The 16,674-nt window shown below is 35.2% G+C and overlaps 1 protein-coding gene across 2 annotated transcripts in view; it reads left to right on the top strand.

Annotated features, from left to right (window-relative positions):
• Window positions 1-16,674, top strand: part of LOC149577752 (uncharacterized) — a 282,798-nt gene that overhangs the window by 97,521 nt on the left and 168,603 nt on the right. For both annotated transcript variants that reach the window (XM_089825533.1, XM_089825524.1), the window contains one exon: window positions 9,317-9,376. In XM_089825533.1, coding sequence (XP_089681659.1) covers window positions 9,317-9,376 — 60 coding nt within the window. The remainder of the gene's footprint in view (window positions 1-9,316; window positions 9,377-16,674) is intronic.

The raw sequence follows: 16,674 nt of genomic DNA, 5'->3' as shown, positions 1-16,674 counted from the left end.
CAGGTGGAGATACAATTCTAGATGTTGAGATAATGGGTGTTGCACACATTGCATAATATTGTTATTTTATTATGTAATGTTGTACCTAGATGGACGTGCAACATGTAAAGATTCCCATGGGATATACTTGATGAGTTGTATTGTAACATTGTGATAATATTTTATGTAATTATTTAATATTGGGGAAAAGAATTAAATGCCCAATATTAAATGTGGGGTCAGTGGGTTAGGTAGCACATGGTTTTAGCACATGGTTTTAGCACATACCACTTAGTGGTTTTGTGGGACTTGCTACTATATAAGCAGCCACAAGGGTAGTTGTTGTAGAGTGACAAGGAGAAGACAAAAGGCAAGAGTCGAGCGGGACAAGGCTTGACAGGTTAGCCAAGGGAGCATTTGTGAAGGTTGAAAGCATGGCATGGGATGTGTGGATTCATGCTTGTTCACATAGTTTGCTCGGTTGTGGCTATGGCCATGAAGGCTTCCATGGTTGTATGGCAATGATATTTTTGCTGAATAATACATGGTGATGGATGCTTTTGGAGGCTGGGTTTTTCCCTCAATGAGGGTTTCCCAGGGTATATCTTGTGTCACAATTTTGTGGGTATGTTGTCTATTCTCTTGCATGTGGATTTTAATTCTGTGTTTATTTCAGATCTATCATGGGTTATGTGGAAACGGTTATATTCTTTGTTGCCAAGTTTCCTTACACTAGAGTGCATACATCTCATGCGGTAGGAGTGAAGGGACATCAAATGAAAAGAGGAGATAAAAATAATTAAACTCAGAACCATAGTAGAAATCAACAACGTGAATCCAATGTAGTAGAAATCGTTGTTTTCCGGAAAATTACAGGGGAGAAACATAGACATCCTTGTTTTTGTTCTGCAATCTCTGTGTTTTTCAAGAAAATCAGTTTGAAGCCTTGCTATTTTGATTAAGGATGAAGTCTGTCTTGCATTTCTTTGGCAATGTTTCAAGTCTGGAATGTTGAAAACCTGTCATAAGTGATACAAATTTAGAGGGTGTTAAGATAGAGAATTTGCAAGCGAATTTCCTTGAGTATGCTGATAAATCGAAAGGGTGCATGGAGGTTCTAACCAGTGGACTACTTGAAGTTGCGGCTTTTTCCCCATCTCTTTTGAGTCCTGAGTTGCTCCAAATGTGTATTGACCACTATGATGTTAGGAGCAAATGTATTGTAAGCAAAGATGGTGAAATGGTAATCTCAGTTTCAAGAGACACTATTGCTTCTGTATTGCGTCTACCTGAGGGTACTTTTGCCACATTCTCCCCTGTTCAAGCCCAAGCTGAATACTAAGAAACTCCAAACCAATTTCGCAATACCCTGGCTAGGAAATGGACTGAGACCATGTATGGCAGAGGTTCTAGGCTACCCAAGGTTATCACTAAAGATCACCTTAAACCTCATATCCACGACCTTGTGGTGTTATTGCATAGAGTTAGAGGTTTTGCTACTGTTCTCCTCTTTGTGGAATGGATGTATAGATATATAGAAATTATCTTGAAGGGAGAACAATAGATGGATTGGGTGGAGATTATCACTAGTTCACTAAGGACGCAACTTAAGCATGCCAAAAGGTCCAGAGAGAATTTCTATATGGCTTACTACTTGACTTATTGTATTGCCTGTGTTTATGACCTTACCCCTCTTCCTCACGGAGTTTGGAGTGAAGAATAATGGTGTACCAGTATTGCCCTTTGCTGCAAAAAGATAAAGCACTAGAGAACTTTAGGAAGGTTCATGATGTTTTAATTGAAAATGTGCATATGGCTTTGAAGAAAACACCAATGCCTAGGTTGTCTCCCGAAGCTCAAAGGTTAGTTCAACAGTATGGAAGTTATTTTATACAGTTTCCCAGGTTCACTTACTTAAGAATAGGTGGATACGAAGAACCTTTAAAACGTCCTCGATATGCTCTGGATTGCTTTGTCTTAGTTGAGATTTGCAGGCAACTATTCTCTAATGTTAAGGATAATCTACCACAGGAGGATTGGGAGACAACCTTCACGATTAAGTTGGGTTCTCTGGTTTGTAATAGTATGACTAACGACTCTGTTATTGGAAGCAATTTATTTGGATTCAATTTTGGTTCCTATCACAGTAGAAGAAACTTTGATAGTAAGGGGTATGCAGTTCAAATTCTCGGGCTTGTAGACCACTCATCAACAACTCCACAGTTAGAGGATCTCTGGCAAGATTGTAAAAATGAAGAGGAGGTTTTGAGGAGAGATCATACAAGGCTAACACTACAGCAAATTGGTTCCCTGAGGTTGAAGTTCAAAACAGAGGGAGTGATTGAGGATGTGTCTGATATAATTGAATCAGGTTGGGAAGAATCTCATGAATTGAAGTCATTGGCAGTAGATTGGAACCAGGATGAGGAGGAGGATATAAATCTAAGAGCTAGATTTATATTTACTTACACAGATGACTGGCTGAGGAAGTATAGAAAGAAAGATGTCAATGAACCCTCTTTAGGGGTGGTTTCCTTTTCTGAACCATCATCTTTTGACATCCCACTTTCTTTTCCTATTGTAGGTAGTGAATTGGTTCAAGGTAAACAAAGGAGGATGCCCGTCCACATACAAAACACGGCTCTGAGGACCAGGTCTCAAGCTAAATCCGAGGCCCTTAAGCAACACAAAGTTCAAACAAAAAAGATGTCAACTCAAGGGCAGGATTCAACCGATGGTCTCGATTTCTCAAATGGCACAGATGGTGATGTACAGTTCATTGAGGTCAACCAAAATTTATTACTCCCACTAGAGACCCTCAGGCAATCTCTGTAGGTCCTGCTATCCCTACCTGGCTATCCAACACAATCAACAAGAAAAGAAGTCTGCAACTGGTTACATCACTTGTGAAGGACATTGTAGCTAAATATGCTGCACGGGATTCAAAGGCTTAGAAGTTGATGACAGATGCCCACCTAACCAAGGACCCAGTGATTGGGAAGATAGCTGCTGAAATAGCCACATACAAGTAGAAAACGGAGTTTGGTGATATTGATGATGAGAGTTTCAATGTTACCTCGGTTGAGTTGGGGACTATTAATAGAAGCACTGGTAATCACTTCTTCAAATTCTCTGCTGACTACATGCTAACTCAATTTGAGAAGGATAGCAAAGAGAAAAAGGAGCTTAAGGGCATGGTAATGACTATGGCCGCGTATATTGATTCCTTGATGACTCTTGGTGCATTACCAGTTGTTCAAGCTCCCCAAGCTTTTGATCCGAATTCTATTGGAAGTCAACAATTGATGAAGCAAATGCAAAGAGGAAAGCTGCTAGCGGATGACATGAAGGATTGGGTGGAAGTCATCGTTAAAGAAGGTAGTAAGTGTATTTTGGAATTCGTGAATGTATATGCCGAAGGGGAATCATTGTTGGGAGAGATTCAAACTTTGATCCCTGGGTGGGAAGCAGAGCAAAGCCAGTGCCAGGCAATTTTTTTTCAAGTAACTGAGGTCGAGAGGTTTGGGGTGCTCAAGTTTCTGAATGAGAATCCTATGAAAAATGTAGATCCCATGAGTTGGAAGGAGTTAGTTTATAAGGAGACAATTACAGAAGTGCAGGGCATCGAGTACAAAGTCACTGGAATGCACAAAGAACTCTTGAAAGATATGAAAATAGTAAATCCTACGGGAATCCTGCAGTTCGATGACCGGAATATGGATTCTGAGACACTAACTAAGAGCTTCAATGAAGTTTTTGAACAAATTAGGGATAATGAATCGCCCAGCGCTAATGACTTCACTGCGTTAGTGAACATTGAGTTGATGTTACATCTTAGCAAGGACCTAATGCTGCGTCAGAGCTTGAAGATAAAGGAGTTCAAATGGCAGAAGGACACGTGTAGGGCTAGGTTGTTGAGTTTGAAAAATCCACATTCCCACGCTACGCAGGAGTTCATGAACACTTTCCGGAGCTGGAAGCTGGTGCGTCAGACCGTGGGCAAAGAAGAGAAGACTGGCGGTGAGGCTTGAATAGGATAGTTGCTTTAGTTACATTTTGACACCTGTATCATAACTACTTTCTCGTTCATAACTGTTTCTTGTTTTAACCGAAACGACTGGGTTTTGATGGAGGCCTTTCGAATTCTGTAATGAAACTATAAATGCTGGGGCATTGAACTAATTAAGGGGAGAAATAGATAAAAACTCTGATAAGTAGATACTTGATAGAAAGTAATTAAAAGATAGTATATGGATGTTTTACTTTTTGAATGACTATGCGCATAAAGAAGGTTTAACATATATATATATGTCATCCTGAATTCGGCTTGGGAAACTTTGTGTTCGGAGTATTAAATCGCTGTTACTTTGTGAACTCTAGTTTATTGGTTCGAGATATTTGATTGCTGTTCTTACTGTAAGTTCATTCCAATTAAGGTGTTTGAATGATTAATATCAGTTTATGGTGTTATTCACTCTTTGAAGTAGATATTTTGTGGAAGTATGGCTCGATGAATGTTTATTTTTGTTGTTTGTATTGATTCTTACCTTACTACCGAAGAGTAAGTGAGAGACCCTTACATGCTTTCTAGTAAAAGTGCAAAGATAATTTTGAATTCATTGCAAATTTCATAAGGGAGCTGTACCTTTAAAAATTTAGAGAGAAAATCAACTAACTTGAGATTTTCTCAACTGCTGTGGACATTTTGTATTTTTTGTACCCTGGGCATGGAGTGAATCTATTAAATAATAGAAAGGACAATCTGTTCACCAACATAAACATAAGCTACAAATGATAAACTATGCATCTTCACCAATGAGACCTAAGGCAATGCATGCCATGATTTAATGATATTCTAATTCCCTTTGACAACTTTTGAAATGAAATTCTGATATAAATGAGTCTGCAATCTCTCCACAAGAGATTTAAAAAACCCTACCAATGCCCTAAATATCTACTCTCAAACAATGCAAAATGTAATAGATAGAAACATGAAATTGCTCAAAAAATTTGAATTTTACTATAGTGAGTCGCTGTAATTGTAGCAGCGTCATTGTAGCGACGACACTCAAGCAATATCCGACTTTTTCCTTCAATCTTACTCAACAAATTTGGCCCTAGGTCACAAATTTAGCACAATGAAAAGACTGATTTGTCTTCTCCAACAGCCGCAACCCTTCGGAAGATATTTCACCACCTCAATTATGCAAATCAATTGGAGTATTCGTTTCCAACGATCAATGTAGCAATTGTAGAAACCCTTGGCTCCACAAGTTATCCGAAAGAGTAGATGGCAACACATTCAATGTTCAACAATAAGGCTGCCCTCCCTATTTATTCTTTTCCTCAATAGATGGACCTCCTAGAAGAAATAAAATAATATTTAATTCCTCATTCTAGAAGATTCTATTAATTTATTTAATTAACTTTCGTCACTTTTAATTAAATTAATTAAATATAAAGTCACCTTTTAATTTAAATTTATTTTAATCACTTTATAAGAAATTAATTTAATCAATTTCTCCTTATTCCTCCACTTAGCCTTTAGAGAATGGAAAGGCTAAGAACTCCACTAAGAGGCTAAAAAGATGGGGATATTACAATGTCAAACTGAAGCAAGGTCTATATATTGAAAGGCTTCAACATATGCATATAGAAGGATGAACATACCTATGGTTATTAATAAGGCTTGGGATAAGTACAGTCTCTGCTAAGTATGATGGATGCATCAAGGTTATTATCTATAAGGCCTTATTGAGAGGTCAGTTTGTGAACAAATGACACTTAGTGGAGAGTTATTCTTTACTAGAGCCTTAGGATGCACTCCCCCAGGAACCAAGGGTTTGATCATAGCCTCTCTGTAAGAAGGGTATTAAAAAGGGGATTAGGATTTCTTTCTTTCAATTTTGCATGCAACTAGTCGTATCTTATTTTTAACCATTGAGTACTAACATATGTTGCAGGTTTGTTAGTCAGGGAATTTTTGAATTTAACTTTATGGCTCACAGAAAAGAGATGACCAATCAAATGCCATACAATTTCTCTTAACCTTTGACTACTAGCATATAATATTTCCAAGCAAATTAGCTTCACTCGCTAGTGGAAAGTAAAGTTGCCATACAATGATATTTCTTTTTCTAGACAATACTCTAGAACAACAGTAATTTTATTAATAATAATCCTTCAAATTCTTTGCAAACAACATCAACTCTTTGAATATCGCCTAAGACTTCTTACAGCAATTGAATTCCTTTGAATGTGATGATTTTAATTTTCTCAAACTCTATGTTCAATTAATTCTTTCACCAAATACATTTCGTATAAATCCAGTGGTAAATTAATCTTCTGTATTGTGCGAATTAAACAAGGTGGCCTTTTCAATTAATCATACATTTTACAATAATTAGAGCTGCAATAACATTGTTTCTATTATTTAGGAAACTTCTAATTATATCCAACAGGATGGCAAGGTCGATGCTCTGATACCATTGTAATACCCTGAAGGATATTTTCTCCAAATTTACTCAGATAATTTTGAGAAAACAATATATATACTTTGCAAATACAACCAGCAGAAATAACCAATAATGAACTAGTAAATGCTCATTAAAATACCTCAAAATGCGTTATTGCATGATACATCAATACAATAACAAACCATCAAAATCCCAGTCTTAAACACAATATTACAATAAGATTATAAAGCTAAGGAAAAACTTATAAACACATGTGAAACACCTAGTATGACGTCTCCATAGATAATGGGGCTGTGTCTATTGCATAGTAACATAGAGATGCGTCCACCCTTTTTATAGGACATCTGGGAGTCAAGGACGCATGAGGAACTTGGAGACTGACCCCTCGTCCCCAACAATGCCACTAGATTCTACCACCTCCGCTAAGGATGGGTTAATGCCCTAGTGTTGACTATTTGCTGATTCAACTATTTATGTTCAATGTTCGATGTTTCGATTCATTGTAGTGTTCAAGTATTTACTCTTGTACATCTTTATATCTTATATTGGACTACATCTTTTCATAACTAGCATTTTAAGTACTATATGTATAATATATACAACCCTCATGGTCCCCCACCATTGTCCCCTCATCGTTTCTGTGTCGTAACCAAATTAAGGCCCCTTTGTCCCCTCGTGCTAGAAACTTGTCCCCCCATTCTATGGTCCTCTTGAGGGTGGTGTAACTATGGTCCACTATCTATCGGCACAAGAGTTTCTGTCCTTAGGTTGGATGAAAGATGAAGCCTGCCAAAAATCTCTCCAAGAGAGAAAATGAAGTCTGAATCATAAACCAAGCATGTCCAAAGTGAGCTCCTCCTTCCTCTTTTAAAGACCCAACATGTGACTGTTGAGCTTCCTTCTCCTCTACTCGTCCTTTTCCTTCTTTGTCATCTTTGAACTCTCTCTATAATATTAAATTGACCTATTTTATAAATTTGCGTTAAACTCTCTTAAGTAAAATTTAATGTTATATGAATTTGACTTGGGAATTCCTAATGCCCCAAAAAGGGGACATTACATCTTAACCAAGTTCTCGGGTTTCAAAAGGTCCCATCATAGCACATTCAATGTGCTCGTGATGTGGTCTCAAACACCGAAAATCATGCATCTCAAATGTAACCAAAACAAACATGGAGGCAATGTCTCAAGAAGGCAAAATTCTCTAAAGGATGCACTTAACAAACTTAACTAGGCACTTTTTCAAGAGTAAGGATTTGTACAAATGGAAAACCACAAAATAAAAATATGAATGATTGTAGATATGGAGGACAATCCATTTCAACACCAAAGACATGCCAAACAAATAATCTAAAAAATAAGGGTCGCATGCAAAATGAGACAAACATAAAAATCCCCAAAGTCAAACTTCTTGGAATTCAACGAAATTAACTCTTTTTTCATTTAGTGCAAACTCCCAAAATCCAATAAAAAATAATCCAAGCACACATGCAAAATCTGGCAGCATAATGCTGCCAAAAACCCAATTTCATAAAGCTACAAACAAGAAATGCTCACATTTGTCCAACTGCGTGGAGGAAATCATTGAAAATGTGGGGTAATGCTAATTCTCATCCCTCAAATCTATTGCAATCATCTGCTCATAAAATTAAAAAGCAAAGAGAAAGATCTCAAGAGGCCCACCTCACACCAAAGAACCAAAACCAAAAAGAGGACTGCAAAATGAAAGCTACGCCAAAGCTGTGGAAAACTTCAGTAAAGATGAGGAAGCACAACCCATATCCAATGAGCTGCTCCTCATGAAGATCCGATGCACGAATCTCTTGCAATGAAAAAACTACGATTTCTCTCCAAGAGGGTTTTGGAACAAAAATCTCAAATCGCCAAAAACATAAAAAGTAGTAGTGAGCATAAAACTCACTTTTTGGCAATGTAAGCACTTTTACAAAAGTGACATAAAATATTTTATTTAACCACTTAAATAATCTATTGGCTCCTTAACCCAAATAACTAAATTGATTTCATGCATTTGGAATCCAACTATGACAAATCAGTCGGTAAATTAAAATTAATCATTGAAGATCCCCAAACGTGATAAAATCAACATTTAAATAAAAACCTCCTATGACAACTACAAAGATAAATGCACAGACACGTTCATAGGTTCAAATCACATAATGCATCGTGAAGTATGGATTTACCAAAATGCATGAGGGGGATAATAATAATATGGCTACACCGTCAATACAGGGAAAATTGTAAAAAGGTTTCCAGTTTGCAGACTGCACCTTTATGAAAGTGAAAACCCTTCTCAAAGAAAGAGGAAGTGATAGGTAAAACATTACATTTGAGTTTCTTGTTATGTTCTAGTTGAATTAGCAGCAATAAGAAGGGCGCCTCCCCTAAGTCGAGTGGAGAGATTATTTCCCATTTACTGTGTCTAAAAACCCCATTTTGTAAGTAGTGTGCCTATGCCTACTTACAAAATATTTAGCTAACAAGACCCATGGTTCAGTTGGCTGTTGTGTCTTACCTACATGCATTATTTGATTCTATTTCTAATTTTTTTCATAAAAAGAGTAGAATGTTTGGCTCAATATTTCACATAAAAATATGAATGATAAGCATCTTTATTGAGTGATGTGAGAAAGCTTTGCAGCATATTAACTTTGTCCTGTTTCATTGAAAAACAATGTTAGCTTGGTATATTTTTCCTCAAAAAGTTGCCTTTTATATGAATCTTTTGTAGCTTCTTCATATTTAAGATAAAATTCCTACACATAGATCTTGGCTCATACAATTTATGATCCAAGTATATTATTCTGACTGATTAACAATGTGCTTAATTTGTTATTTTATAGGATGGGCCTATTAATCTCATAAATGCATCAAAAAATGCTGGAGTGAAAAGATTTATCTTGGTAAGTTTGCAGTATTCTATGTCCCTTTCTTATTTATATATTCATTCACTATTGGTATTACAATTGTTTGGATAATGAATAAAATGCTAAAATGTTTGAATACATTTTTCTGTCTTATAACTAGAAACAATGGATCACTTCAAACTGATTTTATTTACAGACATCACTGGAGAGGTGATCTTTATTTTGGCATAATGATGGTCTAGGATAGTATAGGGGAGTGTCAGAACCATTTATCAAAATACCATTTCATTCCCAAAATTTATGGCTGAATGAATCACCTTGTCATTTTCCCCAAATGGGCTGTGAAGATTTTATTTGCATCTCACCTCTTCTATAAAACTTAGATAGGTTATGATTTCATTTTAGAGAAGGAACCTGATTCTTAACTTTTTCTGTTAACCAACATAAAAAATATGTGCAGAGCCAGACAAAGATCCCAGACAAATCTCAACATACTATTGCAGTTGTCAGGAATGCAGGGTTATGGAATGTGTATTGTCTCTTAGTAAAATTACTTTTATAATAATAAGTTAGTGACTTTGAGCAAAATAACTCTTGATGGGGAAAGTGCATTGGTCCAAACTTCATTTATCTTCCAGGCTTATTCTTTGTCACATGGAGAAAGTGTGAAAACCTAGATCTAGTCCTGATAGGCAGAAGTGTAGCATAATTCTGAACAATTTCAGCAAAAATGGAAAAGAAACACGTGGGAGTGTGTGTGCATGTGCACATACATTTACAACCTCACTCTTGCATGCAGTGGTGATAAACCCAAATCCTAGAAATTGACGAACCTATAAATAATCACCAGCACTAATGTAGCAGCAAGGGACAGGATTATGCTTTCAATCACAATCCAAAATAATAATTGATAACCATAGAGATCCTAAGAGTATTTAATATATTTATCGTTGGTAATCTGGATGCTATCTTGCAGAGAGTTGATGTTATTGCGATGGACTGAAAAATAGGTTGTAAAAGATGATGCTGTTCGATAGCAAGATGTTAATAACAGCTTAGGGACAGATGGTTGCACTATTTTCAATCTTTCCAAGACATCATTTTTTTGCTGGAGTTTAACAAGGGTAGGCTTGAGGAAGATGACATTTACCATAGGATTGCATAGGAGAATATCTAAAACTCTATGCACATTAGAATGGAATGTTCACTGCCAATTGTGATATAAATGGAAGATAACAGTCCATACCAGCTAATTGTAGATGAAACCTGTGAATATTCTATTTAATTGTAGTGCTCGTAGAACCCAAAGTAGATCAGTGATGATCATATATATAATCAATTTGAATTCCCTGAGAATGAGAAGCATATTCAAAGTGCTTGATGGTACGTTACCAAATAAAACACAGCAATCAATAACCACTTAGCCAACTCCTAACAGTTACCTACAAGCTGACAAGTAAATAATACATTGTCAGCTACAGCATAATATGAAAATTTAATTGTTATGAAATACATGACTGGTGAAGAATGCATTTTATTGCCAAACTGTTCAATTTTACAAGTTGAGAATTACATTGATAATATTTTTGAACAATTCCATTTATGCTTATACTTATAAAATAGTATGTTCTAAATATTATGATCCCTTTCCAAGCATAAGTCATAAGGATATCCTTAGCCTATTATTCAATTACACATAGGCTAAGGGGGTGGTGCGAGTGATGTATTTAAATAGTCCAACTGAATCTGCTGAAAAAGTAAGGTATATTATAAAAGGAAACTTATGTCTTATTATTTAAGAAGTTGTTTTTAAAATTGGGACAAAAAATTTGGCTAGGAATGGGGTCTCCTGTCTAAAAGTAATGTTATTTTAAAAGTTTCTTCTACACGCTTCAAAATTAGTTAAGGAGAAAAATGGAAATAAAAGAAAGAAAATAATTTTTATTTCCTCAATAGTCTGTAAAAGGAGTGCAGGATAGGAGGCATTTCAATTTATTACCATACACTTCTTTTGTAAGATTGGACATTGTTCAACTTTTTGCCATAGGAAGAATTTCCTTTGGCAGAATGGATTTGAGAATGAAAACACTCCTATCCATTTGAGTAATTCCATTCAGGGATCAGTAGTGCGTTGAGTATGTAATATAGTAATATCCCTATAGGGTGTAAGTTCAATTACCAATAAATTTTAGCAATCAATCCAAATTCTAACTCTTTTGATCAATTAGATCTCAGAGAGCACATAAACCATGGATAGATTTAGCAAGAATAATAAATGAAGGATGATAACATGACTTCGTTAAATATTATATTGATATTAAGTATTGTGTTGATGACATGAGAAAGTTCCTTGTATTTACAAAGGATGATCAATACATGAACAAAGCCAATACAAAAAAATGACAAAGGTATAGGGCTGACATCATCACTGGTGGGTAGCAATTAACAAGACAGGCAAGTTAGACAACTATACGAATAAGATTGATGAGTACACATTATGGACAACGACTTGAAGATGGATCAAGCAATGTACAATGTCAACTAAATGTATCAAAGACAACAAGTTTTATCTATGCCAAGCTTGCAGTAGATACGGAAATCAAATGATTTCGATTATACTATGAAGGAAACAGCCATGAAAGTTGACATTGGCATCATTTTTCAAGAAAATCTTATTAATTATGAGACTTCACAATTTTCTATCAGATGTCGTCATGATGCATTGTGGAAGATTATGACTTGATTACATCAAATTTGAATTGCATTGGTGCATATCTTCATAAAAGCATGATCTGTGATTCTGTATACTAAAATAACCATAATATGTTTATGATCACCGCCAAAGAGTAGATAGTTAATAACCTACTAATGACATTAGTTAAGAAAGAGGCATGATGGAAAGAGCTGTGATGAAAAGACAACTTATCCACTTGCTAAATCTTTGAGGGGAATCATAAGTTTGGCAAAAGGCATGGAATTTATTGATTCCAAACTGCTGTAGAAGATTCTTTTCATAACCAAGTAATACGGGGTATCAAGCCTCCTATTTACAGGGTAATAATTGCATTAGCACAAGGTTGAAGATTTCAGATACAGAGATCATAAAAGCAAGGGCATAGAGACTAAATCAAGCACGGGTTTCCATTTTTAGGCATAGATCCTCAACCATCCAACACATGAATGCCTAGATCAATTCTGAAACAGTGATAAGTATATCAATTGCATGTTCATAAAGAGATAGCTACAAGATAGCAATTGCAATTCTAACACATCCAATCCATGAAGGATTAAATCTTAGTTATTTCAGTTTCCTCTTCATTTTTAGATTGATCTTCTTATCAGATCTATAGTATGAATCAGGATTTCCAGAATTAGGAAATAATTCGATCTTTCTCTCCCAAGTACGTTTGTCAATCGAATGGTCCACATATTTATATGATTTGCACAATCTCCGCCAAAACAGCACATATATCGTAATCAACTTGATCCATCAAATTCAGATCAGAAAACTATATCAGAGTTATTGCTTGACAATAGAATCTCTGTGATTTAGTCTTCATTAATATAAAGATGGGATAATTGCATTGATCGTTCTCTCCATTCACTTCCAAAACCAATTACCTAATTTTTAAAGCTAAGGACAGTAATATATATAAAAGAACTGAAACATATTTTCAGCAAATCGTACTCAATACATTTTTTACATTTATATATTTCATTGTTACATTCTCAAGACCATAGCACTGTAAATAAATCCATTAGACCCCTCTGTCAAAACCCTATGTCTGTAAGTAAAATCATTACATTGTAAAAATAGAAGAAATCATAGAAGGGGAGATTACATCATATGGGGGTAAAACAGGGACAGAGGAAATTAAGTGAAACATGTCAGCGGCTAGTCAATCAACATGCATTTCAAATTGGTCAAGCCAAACTGATTGATAGTGAGTGCAAACAAAGTTGCATTAATGTCGAAGTGGCAAATTAACTCACCTGATTCCATTTCATGCCATTCTCTAACATATTAATCGGCTAGGATCAAATACAAAGAAAAGAAAAGAATCCCAAATTTAGTTGCACTATCATACAAGAGTTTTCAGAATAAATATCCAAAATTATTGGTGATAAACTTTCCAATAATACATTTCATTTTCTTTTATGTCATTCTGGTATAATGATTAACTAGCTATTTTCTGATTATTGGACAAATGAAACTATTTTGGTTAACCATGAAGCTCATGTAAATGCATAAGTTAAAGAAACATGAGTACCTTGCATGATTGATTAACTGGAAAGCCAACATGATGACATAAATATTTCAAACTGCTTCTATGATGATTCTCTATTGTTGAAGGAATAATATTATGTTATCCTTATTTGTATTGGACAACTTAGAAAACATTTGAGTATTGCTATCAGGTTATAGATTGTTAAAGCATGTAGCTTTGGTCTGACAATAACTATGATCAGCATATACACACACACACACACACACACATGTATATATGTATACCAGTATGATGCACATACTTTTATATATATATGCACATATATAATAGCAGTATATATAACTCTGCACAGTTGAAACTGACGATCATATATATATTGTTTGAGATTTCATTTTAGAAATGATTGAAACTTATTTTGTTTCGTTTGATTTAAGATCACTATCGATCTATATTATATCGGGCTGCAGTTCATAATGATCAGTAATACATGATTAAGACTTGTGTTAAGTTTATAACAAATCGGGGCTGATTAACCAGCACCGAACCAGTGTGATGGTGAATGTTCATGTCTCCATTCGGAGACATGCCCATTCACCCTCACAGCCCTCCATGTGATATGTATACTTGATCCACCCAGCATAACAAGGATCGCAATCAATTAATTCAAGCACATCAAAGGATCGATTTACATTTCAAGTTTAAGAACATTTTATTCTCTATTATTTATATACTAACATATACAGATTCTGGAGAAAATCTATTCTTTGACATTAGTGTTCATACTTGCAATCAAAAGTTGTGCACTAGTCAGCCTCGAATTTGAAATCTGGTAAAAAACTTTACATGGTATCAGAGCTTTGTCAAGGAGAGATCTCATTAAGTTTAAGAGATCAGATTTGACATTAAATTGTAGTCTCTCATTACTCTTCAAGATGACAAACATGTTAAGATTTGAACACCACCTTACAAGTGCTGATAACTTCGAATCTTGGAAACTTCGTAAAATGATGCTATTAAAAGAAAACAAATTAGAATCTTTTGCAAGAGAAGAAAAAGAAGAACCCAAAGATGGTCTAGAGAAAACTCAATGGATCGAAAATAATGAGAAAGCCATGAAGATAATCTTGGATGCCATTCGAGATCACATAGTGCCTATTGTGGCAAAACATGCTACAACATATCACATGTTTAAAGCTCTTGAAAATGCACTCATAGTAAATAACACTAGTAGAAAACTTTCTCTTAAAAGGCAAATGCATAATATCAGCATGAATAAAGGAGAAACCATGAACGCCTTCATGAGAATCACAGAATTGAGAGATCAATTATCTTCTGTCAGTTATGAGATTGACAACCAAGAGTTATCCCTAATAGCGTTAGGAGGACTAACAAATTCTTGGGAGTCCTTTGTACAAGTGCAAGATCTAAAATCCCAAAACTAGATCGATTGAGATCTGATTGCCTTCAAGAAGAATTGAGATTAATGATTAAAGGAAAACATAAAACCTTAGATGAAGACATTCATGTTCTTAACACCAACTCTCATAAGAAGGGTAAGAAGAAGAACGACAAAAGGAAAAGAAACTTTCATGGAAAGGGACAGTCAAAACAAAAGAAAGACTTGTCCAAAATAAAATATTTTAGATGTAATCAATATGGACATTATGCACTAAATTGTCTTGATCAATCTAAACTTCAAGCGTCATTTGCCAAAACTGATAAATCAAATGAAGGTCAAGAGTATGAGAAATATGCCTTCTATTCAGAATTGTCTAGTCAAATATCAACCGAATCCAACACTTGGATAATTGACAGTGGACCTTCAAGGCACATCACTGGATATCAGGATAACCTAGAAAGCATGCAGATAGAAACAAAGGAAGAAGTTACAGTTGGTGATGATTCTGCATATTCCTTAAAAGGAATTGGGACCTGCACCATCAAATTGAAATCCGAAAATTCTATTAAGCTTTCTGGAGTTCTTTATGTACTAGGTATTAAAAGGAATTTAATGTCTATACTTGCACTTGAAGATGATGGTTATAGAATTGCATTCATGGAAGGTAAGGTACTAGCATGGCCTAATAATTCAACTATAAAGAAGGCCCTAATAATAGGAGTACGACAAGGACTATTATATGAGGTTTGCGCTAAGCCAAATCTTGCACTTGTTCATGAGACTTCAGATTCAAATGAAATATGGGATAGAAGATTAGGTCATACCAACTTTTGTGCTCTAACATCTATGGAGACGTTGGTAATTGGAATGCCCAAATTAAGTCATATTCACAATGAATCCTACAAAGGTTGTGCCTTAGGGAAAAACACTAAAAAGTCATTTCCTCATAGTTTGAGCAAAATTAAAGATGTATTAGAACTAGTGCACTCTGACCTATGTTGACCCATGTCTACATCATCCATAGGAGGGTTCTTGTATTATGGTGATATTTGTTGATGGTTTTTCAAGGAAGACATGGATATACTTCCTTAAGTGCAAAGAATCTAGATGGATTCTTTCAAAATTTAAAGAATTCAAAACTATCACTGAAAACTCCTTAGAAAAGAAAATTAAAGTTCTAAGAAAAGATAATAGGAAAGAATACACTTATGAAATATTTAAAGAATTTTGCAAACTTGCTGGGATTAAGAGGCAGTTTATAGAACTTGAGCATTTAATTTGGGTTGAAGCTTCTAATACAACAAGCTATATTCAGAATAGATGTCTTCACTCACATTTGAACAACAAAACTCCTGAAGAAGCATTTTTAGGAATGAAACTTGACATTAGTCATTTAAAGATATTTGGATGTCCTATGTATATTCAGGTACCTAAGGAGAAAAGGACAAAGTTAGAACCTACTGGAAGAAAATGAATTCTTATTGGTTTTAGTGAAAGAGTAAAAGGGTATTGAATCTACATACCTCGAAAAAAACAAATAGAACTCAACAAGAGATGTCATTATTGAAGAAGATATTGCTTACAAAAGGGCCAAAACTTCAGATGAACTAGATACAGATGACTTATCCCATTCCCTAGAAGAGGCTCCCGCTCTTGAGATTCAGAGGGAGTACCCTGAGGAGACTTCAAATGAAACTGAGATCTTT

This window comes from Cupressus sempervirens, chromosome 1 (genome assembly GCF_028749045.1).
Source record: "Cupressus sempervirens isolate cs-2001-9-10 chromosome 1, ASM2874904v1, whole genome shotgun sequence".
Classification (NCBI taxonomy): domain Eukaryota; kingdom Viridiplantae; phylum Streptophyta; class Pinopsida; order Cupressales; family Cupressaceae; genus Cupressus; species Cupressus sempervirens.
This window is presented reverse-complemented; position numbering and strand designations above follow the sequence as displayed.